Source organism: Sinohyriopsis cumingii, chromosome 15 (assembly GCF_028554795.1).
Source record: "Sinohyriopsis cumingii isolate HCF-2022 chromosome 15, ASM2855479v2, whole genome shotgun sequence".
NCBI lineage: Eukaryota > Metazoa > Mollusca > Bivalvia > Unionida > Unionidae > Sinohyriopsis > Sinohyriopsis cumingii.
The window spans coordinates 60,566,964-60,584,164 of record NC_142975.1 but is presented as its reverse complement, the minus strand read 5'-3'; the positions used below and the strand labels follow the sequence as shown (position 1 = coordinate 60,584,164).

Below are 17,201 nucleotides of genomic sequence, written 5' to 3'. Positions count from 1 at the left end.
ATAGGTCAGTCTCCTCTTTAAAACATTCAAAGTTACCAAACAAGTATAGGAATTTCCAAGTGGAAAATTGATGTACTAGACTCATAAACTTGTTAAACCTCCATTGATAATGATATGAATATTTATTCTATGATCGTAAAAATATATTATGTATTGTGTTGTTTATAAAAATGTCACTGGTCAGGTAGACTATTATCTTGATTTTGGACTAAGGTCAGTATCAAATACAGATTATATACATAACATATAATCATTTAAAAGACCAACAAGCTATACAAATTAAATATACATAACAGAACATATACATAACAGAACACACACTTTCCAGCTGAAACAGCAGTTTTAAGTTAAAAACAGAAACTTGGCCATTTTTGTTGAAAAAGGCATTCTCTTCTCAAAGTTGACCCGTCATTTACCAAATCATATCTCAAGTGTGCTGTCAGGCCTATGTGAGTAATGCCAGATTTTATAAATTACAAACAATGCAAAAGAATCAAAATACTTTTGTTCAGGGTTCAAAATATTTTCAAATTGTACTTACAAAAAAGAACAATTATACTTTGATTCTTTGTGCAGACAAATATGTAGGAGTTTGATAATAGAATTTGTAATTTTTGCTTATAGAAATAACTTTTCATTTATAGGAGATTCCATGCTCGTAGAAAGCAGGGAAGGGATGCACACCAGCGAATTTCTGGCAAAAGTTCCTCTGGAGCAGATTCTACTGGAATCATGTGGAAGAAACTCTCCCACAAATCTACTTCCTATGGCTGATGTTCTTGCAAAGACTTTTAATACCAGCATTGAGGAAGTGACCAAGAAAATTCAAATCACATCAAAGCACTTTATTTGGGGTCTAACAAAACCAAAGACATGTAAACCTGCCACAGATGAACTTTCATATATTGAGATTTTGGGTTATTTATATATATTTTCATGCCTTTGGCTTTCTTTTTATTTATTTATGTTATATGTTTTTAATTTGCAACAAAGGAACGCATGAATACAGTTGAGTCTATTTATTGAGGTAATTTTATCACATTAGCGATAGAGTTGTCATTGCTAATTCAGACAGGAATTTAAGCTATCACATTACTGATAGAGTTGACATTGCTAGTTCAGACATGAATTTGTGCTATCACATTACTGATAGAGCTGACATTGCTAATTCAGACAGGAATTTAAGCTATCACATTACTAATAGAGTTGACATTGCTAGTTCAGACATGAATTTATTCTATCACATTACTGATAGAGCTGACATTACTAGTTTAGACATGAATTTATGCTATCACATTACTGATAGAGTTGACAATGCTAGTTCAGACATGAATTTATGCTATCACATTACTGATAGAGTTGTCATTGCTAATTCAGATATGAATTTATGCTATCACATTAATGATAGAGATGTTGTTGTTAATTCAGACAGGAAGTAAAGGAATCACATTGCTGCTAGAGATGTAATTGCCATTGCAGACATAAAATAATGGTGTCGAAATGCTGATAAAGATATAATTGCTGTCTCAGACATGAAATAATGGTTGTACATTGCTGTCTCAGACATGAAATAATGTTTGCACATTGCAGTCTCAGACATGAAATAATAGTCTCACATTGCAGTCTCAGACATGAAATAATAGTCTCACATTGCAATCTCAGACATGAAGTAATGGTATCACATTGCTGATAGAGTTGTTGCTAATTCAGGCAGGAAGTAATGGTATTACATTGCTGAAAGAGTTGTCACTGCTGTCTCAGACATGAAATAATGTTTGCACATTGCAGTCTCAGACATGAAATAATAGTCTCACATTGCAGTCTCAGACATGAAATAATAGTCTCACATTGCAATCTCAGACATGACGTAATGGTATCACATTGCTGATAGAGTTGTTGCTAATTCAGGCAGGAAGTAATGGTATTACATTGCTGATAGAGTTGTCACTGCTGTCTCAGACATGAAACAATGGTATCACATTGCTGAACGAGTCGTCACTGACATCTCAGATATGAAGCACCGTATTTACCAGGCTATAAGTCGATATGGCATTTAAGTCACCACAGATTAAAATCAAGCATTAGAAGTTAAAACAATGTAAATGCACAGACCTTCCTGCAATCCAACACTCACACATTTTGCCAAATAAGGCATATGGCAGGCTTTAAGAAGCCAGTCTTTGGACGTTATTGCATTTCATCTCAACAACATGTTCCAGCAACTGTTATTAAAGGTCAGAGTCTTATGTCAAGCAAGGGATCTCACTAAAAATGGACATGAATTTGCTTTTGAAAGATCAAATGGCATAGAAAATAACAATGAATGCTATAACAAAATGTGCCATATGCAAGCATAATTCTAGAAAAAAAGGAATAGCATGGTCTAAGAAGTATCAACCATTTTTTTATATATTAAAATAATGATCGTAATAATACATCACTGGCATGATTGGCTATGACACTCTACCCTATATTACTGTATAAAGAATGGATGACTCTTGGATATTGAAGATTGGGCTATGTATTCTGTCGCAGTTAAGAGGTTAATGAAAGAAAACTTCAATCTACCTAAAAGTAAATGTTTTTACTAATGAAATCTGCTGATCTGATGAGAGAAAGGAAATAAATTGAAATTATAAGGATGAAATGATCATGGTTGGGTATTTATTTATGTATAAATTTGCCTCATCACTCAGAAAGTAAATAAAGTCTGTATTCTATCACATATTTCTTCTTGCACCTCATGATCAGAATAAATTATTATCGCCTGATATAAGAGAGAGAGAAAGATTTTAGCTCTTCATGTTGTTTTTTTTTTGGGGGGGGGGGATACTTTACTGACCCTGTTTACCTAAAGCATTTGTCAGAGAAAAAATAATAATAAAATTAAATAGTAAATGTAAACTTCAAAAATGCATATCAAACTCCATCATACTTTGAATATTCACAATATTTATATCCATATGGACTCCATTTACTAATAGGTTTAATCCCAAGAATGACCATTTTGCATGCTAATTCTCTTTGTACAATGACCTCACCATTCCTAACAAATAATTTTTTTGAAGTGCATGCACTCTTCCTGTACTTAATTGTTTTTTTATCCTTGTACTTTAAATTGATAAAAGTTCAATAGGCAAGTTCAAAAAATGTCACTGGTTGAGAAATTTACATTAGTAACCAGAATTTCCTTTCATTATACGGTACCAGATTCATAATACCCCATGGATAGCCTCATTTCCCTACTGATAGCCTCACTAATTTGATCAGGTATGCTGAATCTTGACCTCAAACAGGTGTTAGCTTGGAAAACCTGACCACAGCATATTTAATTAGAATGTATATACCACTGTGCTGCTGTGGGTGGTGACAATGGCAGGGAAGAAGATAGTGGTTATCTCATGGTGAGAGACCAAAGCTTCAGGACCAATGGGCCTACAGGGAACAAAAGGGATTCTATAGATTCTTAGGCAGACCAGGTGGGGCAATCCATTCATACTGGCTCCTGGACCATCCAGCAGAGTGGTGGTGATGAAAATACCTTGTAGTTTTGAACAGGATATATGTCCCAGTTTATATGAAAACATTTATCACTAAGTGAAATCTAATTATTGTTTTGAAAATCATTATTACCATTATATGTGTGGAAATCATCTATCACAGAGAGAATTACCATAATCATTATCTGAGTGAAAACATTATCATATCATTGTTTGAGTGATTAATCATTGTTTATTTTTGTGCTAATTTTTTGTTAAATTTCAATTCAGTCATTATTGTTGACTGTTTGCTTTAAATTACACATTACAATTCATTCATTATTGTTGACTGTTTTAAATTATACATTACAATTCATTAATTATTGTTGCTCTCTCAAACACGAACTAATTGCATCAAATTGCTGATAGAGTTGTCATAGCTGCCTCAGACACAAAGTAATGTATCTCATTGCTGATAGAGTTGTTGTTGCTGTCTCAGAGAAAGTAATGTTTCACATTGCTGATAGATTTGTCATTGCTGTCTCAGACACAAAGTAATGTTTCACATTGCTGATAGATTTGTCACTGCTATCTCAGACACAAAGTAATGTTTCACATTGCTGATAGATTTGTCACTGCTGTCTCAGACAAAGTAATGTTTCACATGCTGATAGATTTGTCATTGCTATCTCAGACACAAAGTAATATTTCACATTGCTGATAGATTTGTCATTGCTGTCTCAGACACAAAGTAATGTTTCACATTGCTGATAGATTTGTCACTGCTGTCTCAGACACAAAGTAATGTAATATCATTGCTGATAGAATTTGTCATTGTTGACATATGTATGGTCATGAAACTTATTTTATTAATAGTAGCAGTATGTTAATAGTACCTCAGTATAAGACAGCCTCACCTGTATGTTGATCCATGTTTGTGACTCTTTATGAACATTATAGTGAGGTACTACTGTCCGTATTTTGAACCAGCTGTTTAACCTGAAATGGAAAAGACACTATTAAGGTTGCCAGCACCTGCTGGTAAAGTCTGTAGATGATATTATATACTCTGTTTTCAGTTAACATTTCACAGTAGTTAAGGTACTTATGATGTGCACTTAGACCACATTCAAAGGATTTGACTAGGCAGTTATTGAGCATGCCAAAGGGATCAAAGTGGTCCTTGTCAGAGTTACTGGTGTATGCATTAATGTTACATTTTTGTATTTGATTCTCTGCAGACATTATTTCGGGTAAGAGTGATTTTTTTTGTGCTTCAGTGATTGCTTGCAGATTTTGCATATAACTATTTTAGGCAAGAGTGACTTTTTATGCTTCAGTGATTGCTTGCAGATTTTGCATAAAACTCAGTTTCTCTAAAAACTACCATAAAATTTTGATCAGTATATTCATCTTCAGTTGAAGGATACTATTTGTTGGGAAAATGTAGGTCACTGTTACAAACTTTTCCTGCTTTGCTGATTTTGAAAGGTTGTTGGCTCACATGATTATACGGCCATGTGAGCTTATCTTATAGCCATTTGTCCAGCATGTTGTATTTGATGTCCAGCATGTTTTTGATGTCCAGCATGTATCTTATGTCAGTGTGTTGCCCATCAACTTTTGCTATTTTTAACTTCTCAAAACCACTGGACCAATTTCAGCCAGAGGTTGAAGAGATGACCATGGCATGCAGGGCATACAAACATTTTACAAATGATGTCAGTTTGCATTTAAATGTGGCTGCTGTTACTTAAAATAATAAAACCTGCAAGCGATATTTTACAATAAGAATCCTGGCATAAAGGTCTTCAAAATTTATGCAAGCAATGCCAGTCCACTATCAAATATGACAATCATTCAGGGATCGTCCTGGGCTTCGCTGATGTCGCCAATTGCGATTTTTTTTTCCTTATTGGCGACAAAAATATCCCATCTGGCGATTTTTTTGGCAACATACTTTTTGGTTATTTAATTTGTACATACAGTGGAACCTGTCTTGAAAGACCACCCCTTCTGCCAAAACATAATGGTCTCTCATGACAGGTGGTCTCTCATAACAGGTTATAACACTATATAATCTCTAAATCTGTACATGGAGAACCTGGTCTCTCAAGACAGGCGGTCTCTCATAGCAGTGGTCTCTCAAGACAGGTTTTACTGTACAATCATGGATTTGGACTGAATAAATTTAAAGCCAGAATGAAAGGAAGCCAAAACTTGACTAAACAATGGATTGGAATCAATCTGTTACACAAACGATCCTTTGTTCTTATTGACAACCCTATCTTTACAGTGCATTGTTACATCATAATCTGCTTATGCTGACATCTGGGCTGAGTACTGTATGCTGCGCTACAGTCAATCATGCTACCACACTATACCTACAACTGACCGACTTCTGAAGACGCGAATAGAACAGATACAATTAATTGTATGGCTAATCCTTCTGTTTTTTTTATACATATACCAATACAATAGTTTTGCTGAACCTTCATAGAAAACTGATAACCTTTGAAGTACCGACTACTGTGTATAAATACAAAGCAAATGGAAAAAATCTCAATCACAATTACATCTGTCGCCAGTGCAGCATTATACTCATTGATCTTTTCCTTTTGCCATCAGTCCCGTGTTACGGCTGCAGAGACTTAAACTCCGCAACAAGAAATAGCAAAAAAAACCAGTTTTGCATAATTAATAATAATTATTTATTTCTCAAAATACAGGAGTGAAAGAATCCCTAAATTGGGTGTGAATTTATGCTTATATATATGGTCCAATATTGCCAGGTGTTGACTCGTGTAAGTTTCATTCGTGGGAATGGAGATCCTGTTTTTCTTGTCGAGAAAATTTATACAGCATTCAGTGATCATTCTTGGGATTTAGGAAGCAATTCGCTACAAGCTTTGTGAAGCTAGCCATAAAAGGGGGGTGGGGGGCTGCTGAGAGGCTACTGGTGTCACATGTCAGCACTGAGGACTGTGAACGTGGATTCAGTAAGATGAACCTCATAAAAACTGACATCAGAAATAAGCTCTGCATCTCATCTCTCGAGAATTTAATGAGAATTAGCATGTACAGATGTGAAAAATTAGACTTTGAAACTGCATTCAACAAGTGGGCAGCCCTAAAATCGCGACGGATCTTCATGTAACACTTTGTAACATTTTGTTAATGCTTGTTGTAATTAAAGTATTAACTAATCCATCTTTTGTAATTTTCATTGCCTGTTACATTAATAGACTAAATTAACACTTGGAAAAATGTACACTACTTTTTTTGGCGACACTTTTTGAAAATTGGCGACAAAATATTGAGGTTGGCGATTTTTTTGGCGACAGCTTTTTAAAAGCCAGGACCATCCCTGATCATTGCTAAAAAAAAGAAACATTTAAATGACTTCAACTCAAAAACTGCTGAACACGGTATACTAAATTTGACAGTAATCATCCAGGCATAAAGGACTGATATAAAAAAATTATGCTGATCCACCTTTAAATATGGCTTTTGTTACTAAAAATAGATAAATTCTTCAAACAAATTCTAAGAAATCACTAAACACAATAAGACCAAAATCAGGAGAGAACATTCTGGCAAGAAGGGTTATTAAATTTATACAAATGATGCAATTCCACCGTAAAATATGGTCCCATTACTAAAAGAGAATTGTAAACAAGATTTATTTACAAACTGCTGAACAGAATAAGACGAAATTTGACAGCATCCTGTTCTGAACAGCTTTGTGTTTTCTATAAATGATGCCAATCCACTGCCAAATTAGACCAGCAAGTTGTTCTCCACCTTTTTTTTTTTTTTTTTTTTTTTTTTTGTTTGACTGGCGGCGGAGACTAACGTTATTATGCACTACTAGTGCTGAAGCGTCCGCAGATGTATCTGAGGATGATCGGACCGCGCGCTGTTCATTAATGAACTTATTTAGACTAATCTTTGTATCCAGACGGTAAATATAATCCCTCTTCTAATGATCCACTGCGTTAAATCCTTTAGAACACACACTTTTTTTTAGCATAAATCCCTGTCAGAACAGAACACCTGTGTATTCATCGGCTGTTGACCTCAGATTTGAATTACCCACGCATGCGTGTAAAGTAGCATCACCACATGGCAAGAGTAACGCGTGAAAACCGTCTTGCAAGGCGTGTATCACTGGGAACTTACTAATGCTTGGGTGGGAGCTGTGTCGTTACGGCAGAAATTTAGGAGAGAGACACAGAGAGAGAGAGAGAGAGAGACGTTATGTCAGAAATGTGAGATAGACTGAATGATAAATAAATTGTAAAAAGACCACAAACTGTATTCAGATGTGAAAATATGCTACACAATAATAATAATAATAATAATAATATTAATTTATTATTATTACTAGTGGTAGTATCTTCAATCATATGTAATAACATTTTCAATGGTATAAATGGATTTTATGACATACATACATATCTACATATTAATACTTGACATTACTTATAAGAAGAACATGATTATTATGATGAACATTGTTAATAACATTTGCAATGGTATTTATGATTACATACATACATACATACATACATGTTAATACTTAACATTACTTATAACATGATTAGTATGATGAACTTTATTAATAACATTTGCAATGGTATTTATGAATACATACATACATACATACATACATACATTACTTATAACATGATTAGCATGATGATCTTTATTAATAACATTTACAGTGGTATTTATGAATATAAACATACATGTATACATACATATATACGTCTGTTATAATTGCAAAAAGATTTCAAGAAGGAAATCTAAGAAAGGGAAGTGCAAGAAAGACTCTGTAAATGAAAAGGCTGTCGACCGAAAATTCGAGTATACAAAGACAATTCTCATCAGAGGGATGGAAGATAGAGTAAGAAGAGATGCTGTCAGAGAAAATGATGGCCCATTAATTGTGTCCTTTTGGAAGCAAGACATGGTCAAATTCCACAGCAATAACCACAGAAAATACTTTATCCTGGGTCACAATCTAATTACAAGTAAGCCATGTTATATTTGTTTCAGAGCATTAATGTCTTTATATGTCAATTAGGTCAAGCTAACTCCATCTAACATCTATGAAGGAACATCCTACATTGAAGCCTTTTATTACTGTAATTATTCTATATTAGTACCTTCTCCCAGCGACTATAAAGAACAAAATGGTTATCCATGATAAAACACATACAAGAAAAATCCACTAAATGCTTACTTGTTCATAAAGTAATTTTAAAAAAATTCATGCATTATATTCTTTTTTTAGTCCTTTTTTGCGGTACTTGGTGTTTGATTTAGGGTTACTGTACAAAAAATATTAAAAAAGCAAGACCACTTGGTTGAAATATAATTTGCTTAAAACAAAACATCATACGAAAACAAATAAGGTCATGTATGTACTTTGTTTACATATATGAGGTCGCGCCCTCCCTGCTGCTATAAATTTATCCAAATATTTTATCAAGTCCGATTCGATATATTGTTCTGGAATCATGTAAATATCCATGCGGAGTAGCTTGCGCTCGTGAAAAAAAGTTTCTTATCCATGTCACCGCCACAGAATATTTCGCAACATCTCCATTAATCACAACTAAAATTCCTGATCACAGATGGTATTTGTGTGACAAGTATTTTAAATCAAAAATGTGTGATTATTCACTGTTGTTAAATTTGAATTTTTATCGTGATTAATACCTCGAGAATGAATAATTTTATGAAGATAATTCTGCTCATGATTATTGTGGTGCACTGCCACAATGACACAATTGTGCAACGAGAACGGTGAGGCTGTACTGATATATATTGATATATACGGGAGATCAACCTGTGGTTCGCGTAAATGTCCAAGATGTGATTCATGTTGTCGTGATCATGAATGTCCTGATCATGAATGTCCAGTACAAAAATGTACAAGATGTGATTCATGTTGTCCCGAGCATGAATGTCCAGTACAAAAATGTACAAGATGTGATTCATGTTGTCCCGAGCATGAATGTCCAGTACAAAAATGTACTGAATGGTTGAATACTGTATCAGAAAAAAATTAAAACCATCCAACTGTTGAGGAATTTTTGATGCAGAAAAAAAAATATTTCTTCGTCAGATTGTTCCACCGAACAATGTGGAAAGTTCAACTAATATTATTATATTATATAATAGTTGAACTCTCCACAATCATTTTATCAATCCACGAGAATATCCTGAACTGCTGAAAAAATCCAAAATTTTTCAATACAGATAAAATCATTTGAAAATTTGTCCGTATTAATATAATTTATGTTGGTGATATTGGTAGCATTATTTTCTTCCATGAAAAATATACAATGACGATCGGTACGAACAACTGTAAATGGCTTCATGAAGGATCAATCGAATTATGTGGAAGATCATGTCATGGAGAATACTGTGGTTATCACAATCAGTATGTGAGACGCGGATATACATGGCCAGAGATGTAAGAGGGGTTTACGAGGCAGATCTGAGATCTGTAAAATAAATACAGATCATTATTGATTTATTACGCGAAGAGATCTATCTCCTAGATATTATACGTCAAGAAAAAATCCTCCCTCTGCAGAGGAATTTCTTGAGATGCAGAAAAAAATACATCTACCGTCGATGCGGAAACGCCAACATTTCCTATATAATTGTTGGAGTTTCCCAATCACTTTACTATTGACGATTAAATTTATTTCGTATTTTCTTCTGCTATCAGTGTCACATGTACAGCGAGAAGATCCACCCTCTGCAGAAAATTCTTGAGATATAGATCATCGAGTATGCCGAAAAAAGAAATTGCAGGATCGTAATACACCTGCACAAACCTCCAGCGGAATTGAATCCGTATCAAACCCTTCAATATGTGAAATTTAACCAAGCAGTAATATGAAAATATCCAGTATGATCATACTTGATCCTGTGTTTGTGATTCCGATAGATGATAAATATTCCGCTTGTTTGGGATTTAACATTGCATGTGGAACTTCTGGACATTCAGGACATTTTTGTACTTGACATTCATGCTCGGGACAACATGAATCACATCTTGGACATTTTTGTACTGGACATTCATGCTCGGGACATTCATGATCACGACAACATGAATCACATCTTGGACATTTACGCGAACCACAGGTTGATCTCCCGTATATATCAACAGTACAGCCTCGCCGTTCTCGTTGCACAATTGTATCATTGTGGCAGTGCACCACAACAATCATGAGCAGAATTATCTTCATAAAATTATTCATTCTCGAGGTATTAATCACGATAAAAATTCAAATTTAACAACAGTGAATAATCACACATTTTTGATTTAAAATACTTGTCTCACAAATACCATCCGTGATCAGGAACTTTAGTTGTGTTTAATGGAGATGTTGCGAAATATTCTGTGGCGGTGACATGGATAAGAAACTGTTTTTCACGAGCGCAAGCTACTCCGCATGGATATTTACATGATCCCAGAACAAGATATCGAATCGGACTTGATAAAATATTTGGATAAATTTATAGCAGCAGGGAGGGCGCGACCTCATATATGTAAACAAAGTACATACATGACCTTATTTTTTTCGTATGATGTTTTGTTTTAAGCAAATTATATTTCAACCAAGTGGTCTGTTCGCCTTCCCTGCTGCTGTTCTTGATGTCTAATATATTATGTGTTCATTAATTTGAAAACTGCCACATAATGTTAATTTTGGAGGTTAAAATATTAATGCTGACTTTTTATTATCTTTACAGAAAGCTTACGATCGGCCGGTCATCAGCTGAGTGACGCCACTCTGGACAGACATAGCAAGTTGGCTGGTGGGGTTGGCCATGTTCTAGACAAGATATATTCTACAACAGTCTCCGAATTGGAAAGTTTCCAGACAGGAAAATCAAAATTTTCACAAAGAAAGGATATTGAAACTTTTGTCAGAGTACTGAAAGATGAGGAACTCTTAAGAGAAATCCCTGGAAGATATCACAGAGCATATCAGAATTTCCGCTTAGAAGCAAGAATAAAGAACACAGACATATACATCTCGCACATAAACAAATTGTTACGCAAATTTGACAAAAGAAACAAAATTATCGCTGACTCACATGTCAATTTATAATGTATGTATGTATGTATGTATGTATGTATGTATGTATGTAGGTATGTATAAAGTTCATCATTTTTAATCATGTTATAAGTAACGATTTGTTTCGCGAGGGATTAAAACATGAAGGAGAAAGTTTATATTTGCAGTCAAAACAGGAGATGGGGAAGTGAGTCGGATGTACATGGTCTGATACCAGCAGTACGGGGGAATATTTCATATGAAAAGGATCGTTATTATTATTATTATTCAGAACATAACAGTGCTGTTCATAATGTTTGGTTCTGGTTGGTTGAAGAAATGAGAGACCAAGTATACAGAGGCAAAAAATCAGCAAAGACACGTTTGATTGAAATGTGTCATTCCTCCACGGATGAAGAGACACAGGACAGAATTGTCAAGGAATTTCGAAATCCTGTGGTCACAAGGGAAGAAGAAACTATTGTTTATGATTAAAATATAACATTACCATATGTTATAAGTTATGGTGACTGTATACGCAGGGAGTAAATCCAACCGTGTTGTGGCTTACTCCGACCTCTGATATGTGTAATTCCGACCACCATATATTGACCGTACATATACAAGTTTCATCTATAAAATACAAAGATTTTGTTTATCTTGCCAGATTTAAAAGCTTTAATTTGTTTTGTTGTTGTTGTTTTGTTTTTTTTTTTACAGATAGAGAGATAGCAGATAGAAAGTGATATTGTTATATAGATAATTGTGGATGCTGTTATAGGGATAATTGTGGAGAGAAGTACCATTTTGTTATTTTGATTTATACCTTTAATTTTTTATTTATTGTTTTTAATTACATATTTTTTTCGGGTGGGGGGATTTCTTCAGAGTTCATTACAAACTAATTATAGTTCTAATTTTTCTTTAAGCTTGTGTTCTTGGTCGAATTGCCCTCTTATGATAAAGAACCTGGGGTAAATCCTATTACTATACAGAACATTGCACACTATTGTTATTTGTCATAAAACTGGTGCAATTTTTACTTTTTTTGCGACACAAAGCAGTATTTTAAAGCTACGATAAGATAATTATTATGTTATTGAAAGCTATACAAATCTTGGATGATTGATGCCTGACTAGGGTCCTGAATAAATTTGTTTATGAATGCCGTTTCTGAACTCGCGCGGATGAGAGAATACTGAGGTGATTACGTCATTTTGTCACGCGATGCCCTCGTCCCCTGGAAACATCTTTACTAATTTGAATACGCATGTGCACAAATAAAAACAAAGAACACAGCAAGTAATTTGCATATCTTTGCTGTAAGCAGCGGGACGTGCATCCACCGTCGGAATTACCCTACTGATCGGAATATGACCATGTTACCCTAAATCAGTATTATATCAATAATGGAATCTCACACAGCTAAACTAACTCGACAGTGACTAGATGCAATTAAGAAATATCTTCCAGTCCGTGATTCTATCAAGCAAAAATTACAAGAGCGTCAGGAGTCTCAGTGGAATTTACAGAAGGTGCAGAACAATTATTTAAAACGGTTACGAAGGCTATCGTGGGTCTTCTTCCCACGTTGGAATAAAACCGCTAAAGCAACCGAGCAAACCGCTAAAGCAACTGGAAAAATATCAGAAAGAACTATATTAAAAAAAAGACTCTAAGAGAACTTACAGTGAAATAGCTGGTGCTACTTATCAACCACAAACACAATAAACACTTAAGGGTATTGACCAGCTTCGTGCTGAAGTAGCCGATATAAAGGCTCTTATACCAGAACCAGAATCGGAACCAGAACCAGAACAAGCAAGACAGAGAACTGAAGTGAATAATAAATTTACGGAAGAGAGTATTGCCCTCATAAAGAAATTGACAGCGTGGAAAAATTATCTGAGTTTGCCGTGCGGAGTTTTGATATCAGAGGAAAAGTTTTGAAACCCGAGTACGTTAATGATATTTTAAGTCTTGAAAACTGGTACAAATGGATATACCGTATACACTAGAAAATTGATCAGGTCCGAAATAACGATACAAGATATATTGCATTTATCAATGGAGTAGCTAACTATCTTGCACGGTTACAACAACTACAGCAATTATTACAACAACCAGGCAAAACATCCGGAAAAGGTTTTGCCACTGGCAGTGTAAAAAAAAAAAATCCGTTGACCGATAAATTTTGTCCCAATAATGTCCTTGCCGATGTTGATAGACTAGAAATTTTGATTGGCGGAAAACGATCCGATATTTATTCACCAGAACTCATTAATGAAGCAGATGCTTTTGTCAGTGATTATTTACAGGCGATGGACATTAATGTTTATCGGTTTCTCATTGATGAAATCGTTGATGATTATCGCAGTGATTGAGAGTATGCAGTTAGATCAGTGACAAGAAAATAAGATGATTATACATAGTGCTCAACGCGGGCCTGTAATGGTCAGGGTGATAAATTCGCGATTACCAACATACAAAAACGATCTACGGTGATGGACTCGGTGATGTTGTTCAGGGTCTATTTAGAAGAATAGCCCCAAACTCAATACCGATTGCAAAACAATTATCAACGAAAGCTATTGACGTTGTTCGTGATAAAGGTATTGGTGCTGTTGGTGATGTTGCCTGGAAAGCATTCTCAGCAATCAAGGATAGACTAGCACGATAATATGACGAAAACCGCAATTAGTAAAATTGCCCAGCACTGAAGTTATGCCTGCAAATGTTAGTAAAATAGTAAATCAAGTTGCAAATAAAAAAATTAGCAGAGTTGGCTAGTGTACCACTATCAGAAAAAAAATATCACTGCTAGTCTAATAGCAGGAAGTGGTCTTCGTGTTAGATGATAACAATTATAATAACATGTTTAAACGTGTATCTGATCCAACATTTGACATAGATGCACTAGTTCTCAAGGATGAATCTGTGCGAGATTATCAATATTATTCTTATGACGCATGTGGAAGAATCGAATTACAAGTTCGGGATACAAGCAGATATTTCTTAACCGCTGAGGCATTCAATGAAGTAGAAGGTAGACTTTTACAAGCAGACCGCTCCGGTGACCTAGTGGATAGAGCGTCCGCCTCGGATGCGGGAGGTAATGGGTTCGATCCCCGGCCGAGTCATACCAAAGACTTACAAAACTGGTATTAACAGCTGCCTCGCTTGGCGCTCAGCATTAAGAGGTTAGTTTTAGGACTTGTCGGCCTGGTGTCAGGATAATGTGACTGGGTGGGACATCATGCTACATGTCTGATGCCCCAGTGCTAGACATCACTATAAACTGCCACACTGCATACATCGCAGCGATATGACTGAGAAGTTGTTAAAGCTACGTTAAAAATCAAAATCACCCTCACACACACAAGCAGATAGTACAGGAATCGGAATTGGAGATCGACCTGGTTTTGTTAACAATGGTATTATGGCGTTATTTAAAAGTGCCATATACATGATTGACGGAAGACCCATTGAATCGTGCTTGGAAAACGTCGATATTGCCACGACGATACTTGGCCTTGCAAGATACAGCGATGATTACTCGAGATCATCTGGTACGTCAATGATGTTTGCAAAGTATGAATCAACTGATCATCCAGAAAGCAGAAACGTGAGACTGAATGCAGCTGTGGACGCAGTTGTATCAATGAATGACGATTTCATCTTAGGATTTACCGCACGTAGATTAATGTTAAATGATGAAGAATAATTTTCATGTGTTTTTCCACTATCACATATATTTGGATTTTGGAGACATGTCAGAAATGTTATTTTCGGAGCCAAACATACAGTTGTACTTGTTACAATAGACGACGACAATGATGCAATCTGGCGACCCGACGCAGTTGATGCATGTATAATAAGATTAAGAAAAGTTTTGTTGTCGATGCCAATAATGACTCCATCGATCGACGAAGAACAACTGTTTCTCTTTTATGAGTCAAGGCGGTAAATCAACATTGTCATGGTTGACGATGACAACAGACAGTATTTCAAGCGAAGTTGTTGGTTTATTTACATGGCATATAGAATCACAGCAGTGTGTTTCTGCACCGCGACATATATTCATCTCATTTCAGGGAAATACACGAGAAAACACACAAGCACAAAATTCAATAGTATTTGACACGCTTGGAGTTAGTGAAGTTTCTTTAAGGATAAATGGGAATCAAGAATCATCCGAAGATGTATTATTGAATTTTGATCGCAGTCATGTAGCACGTGCTTATCTTTGGTTGATGATAGTTTTGGGGCGTGATCTGAATGTTGATTCTGGTTTGCAGATAGCGTGATTTTACAACGCTGTATCCAGTCTATTACTTTTCGTTGGAACATTTAGATTTATTCAGGCAATCTGTCGTTGATATACACTTCCTGACTAGTGTAGCACGATCACCACCAATAATACCTGGTCCACCAGCTATTCCTGGTGGTTACAGAGCAGTCGCTGTTATACTCTCAGGCAAAACAATGCTACTTGAAGGTGTTGGTGGACGAATGAGAGCCACTGATGCCCCAGTAGAAAATATGTAATTAAATCGCTCATGATATTATAATGTCATATCATCACGTTAATGTTACTTTGAATCATGGTCAAATTAAAAAGCTGCAATCAGTGTCAAAAAGGAATTGTAGAACAAAAATATCACTGAAATCAGAACAGATCGCGGGTGGTCCAAATAAACTATCACTGACAGAACGTCAACTCAGGCACTTCAGTGACTCCAAACGATCAAAGATCGGCGTTAGACTTAATCTTTCTGCGGTTGCCAATAATGACGCAGTCAAGACGGGTGGTATATTTCCACTTCTTGCAGCTATACCAGTGTTGATAGCCGCTGTAGCCCCAGCTGTTGCCAAAGCAGCTGAACTTGGTGCTGTTGAAACTGCCGCTGGGATGGCACTAAGGAAAGTAACAGGTCATGGAATAAAAACTTCCAAAAAAGAAAGGGAAAGTTCTAAGACTGCCAGGAACCCCTCATTCATGGTACGGTCGATGTCTGAGAATGCCTGTTACACTTCGTTAGACGCAAAGCGTCTCCTTCCAATGTCCAATATTGATTTACTTAACGCCGCTAAGAAATTAAACATCAAAAACTTCAGAGCTATTTGTATGCGTGATAAATTATCAAAACAACTAAACCATGGTGAAACCGGTATCATTAATCTCGATGGAAGTTCTGGTTCAGGTACTCATTGGGTTGCATACACGACTGATCCACGTGGAGTTGTTTATTTTGATTCGTATGGACTGGCGCCACCAAAAGAATTTTTAAAATATGTGAGCTGGATGTAAAGCATTCCAATCTGGTATTCAACATTAACAACACAGACAATAACAGATCCTCCAATATGTGGCGGTTAAGTAATTGCTATACTCGACGCTGTGCCAAGGACGCTGACACCACCTCATAAAGTCGTGCACGAGTATACATCGTCGTCCAGCGTTTTAAACAGATCTTAGAGTAATATACAATGATAGATATTTACGGAAGATCTACTCTGAGTAAGACTCAGGGCAAACCTCAAGGCGACTTATCTAAATATGCAACCCTTGACGAGGTCAAGGATGAACTTGCTAATCTTTTGAGTCTCGCAAATATGACCAAAATAAAGTCAT

At 35.7% G+C, this 17,201-nt stretch overlaps 1 protein-coding gene across 1 annotated transcript in view; it reads left to right on the top strand.

Moving 5' to 3' along the window:
* The window catches only part of LOC149781903 (uncharacterized), a 59,707-nt gene extending 55,285 nt beyond the window's left edge, over positions 1–4,422 (top strand). Inside the window, exon 7 of the mRNA XM_089936101.1 lies at positions 645–4,422. Coding sequence (XP_089792227.1) covers positions 645–1,003 — 359 coding nt within the window. The 3' untranslated portion in view covers positions 1,004–4,422. The remainder of the gene's footprint in view (positions 1–644) is intronic.
* Positions 4,423–17,201: the final 12,779 nt, after the last annotated feature.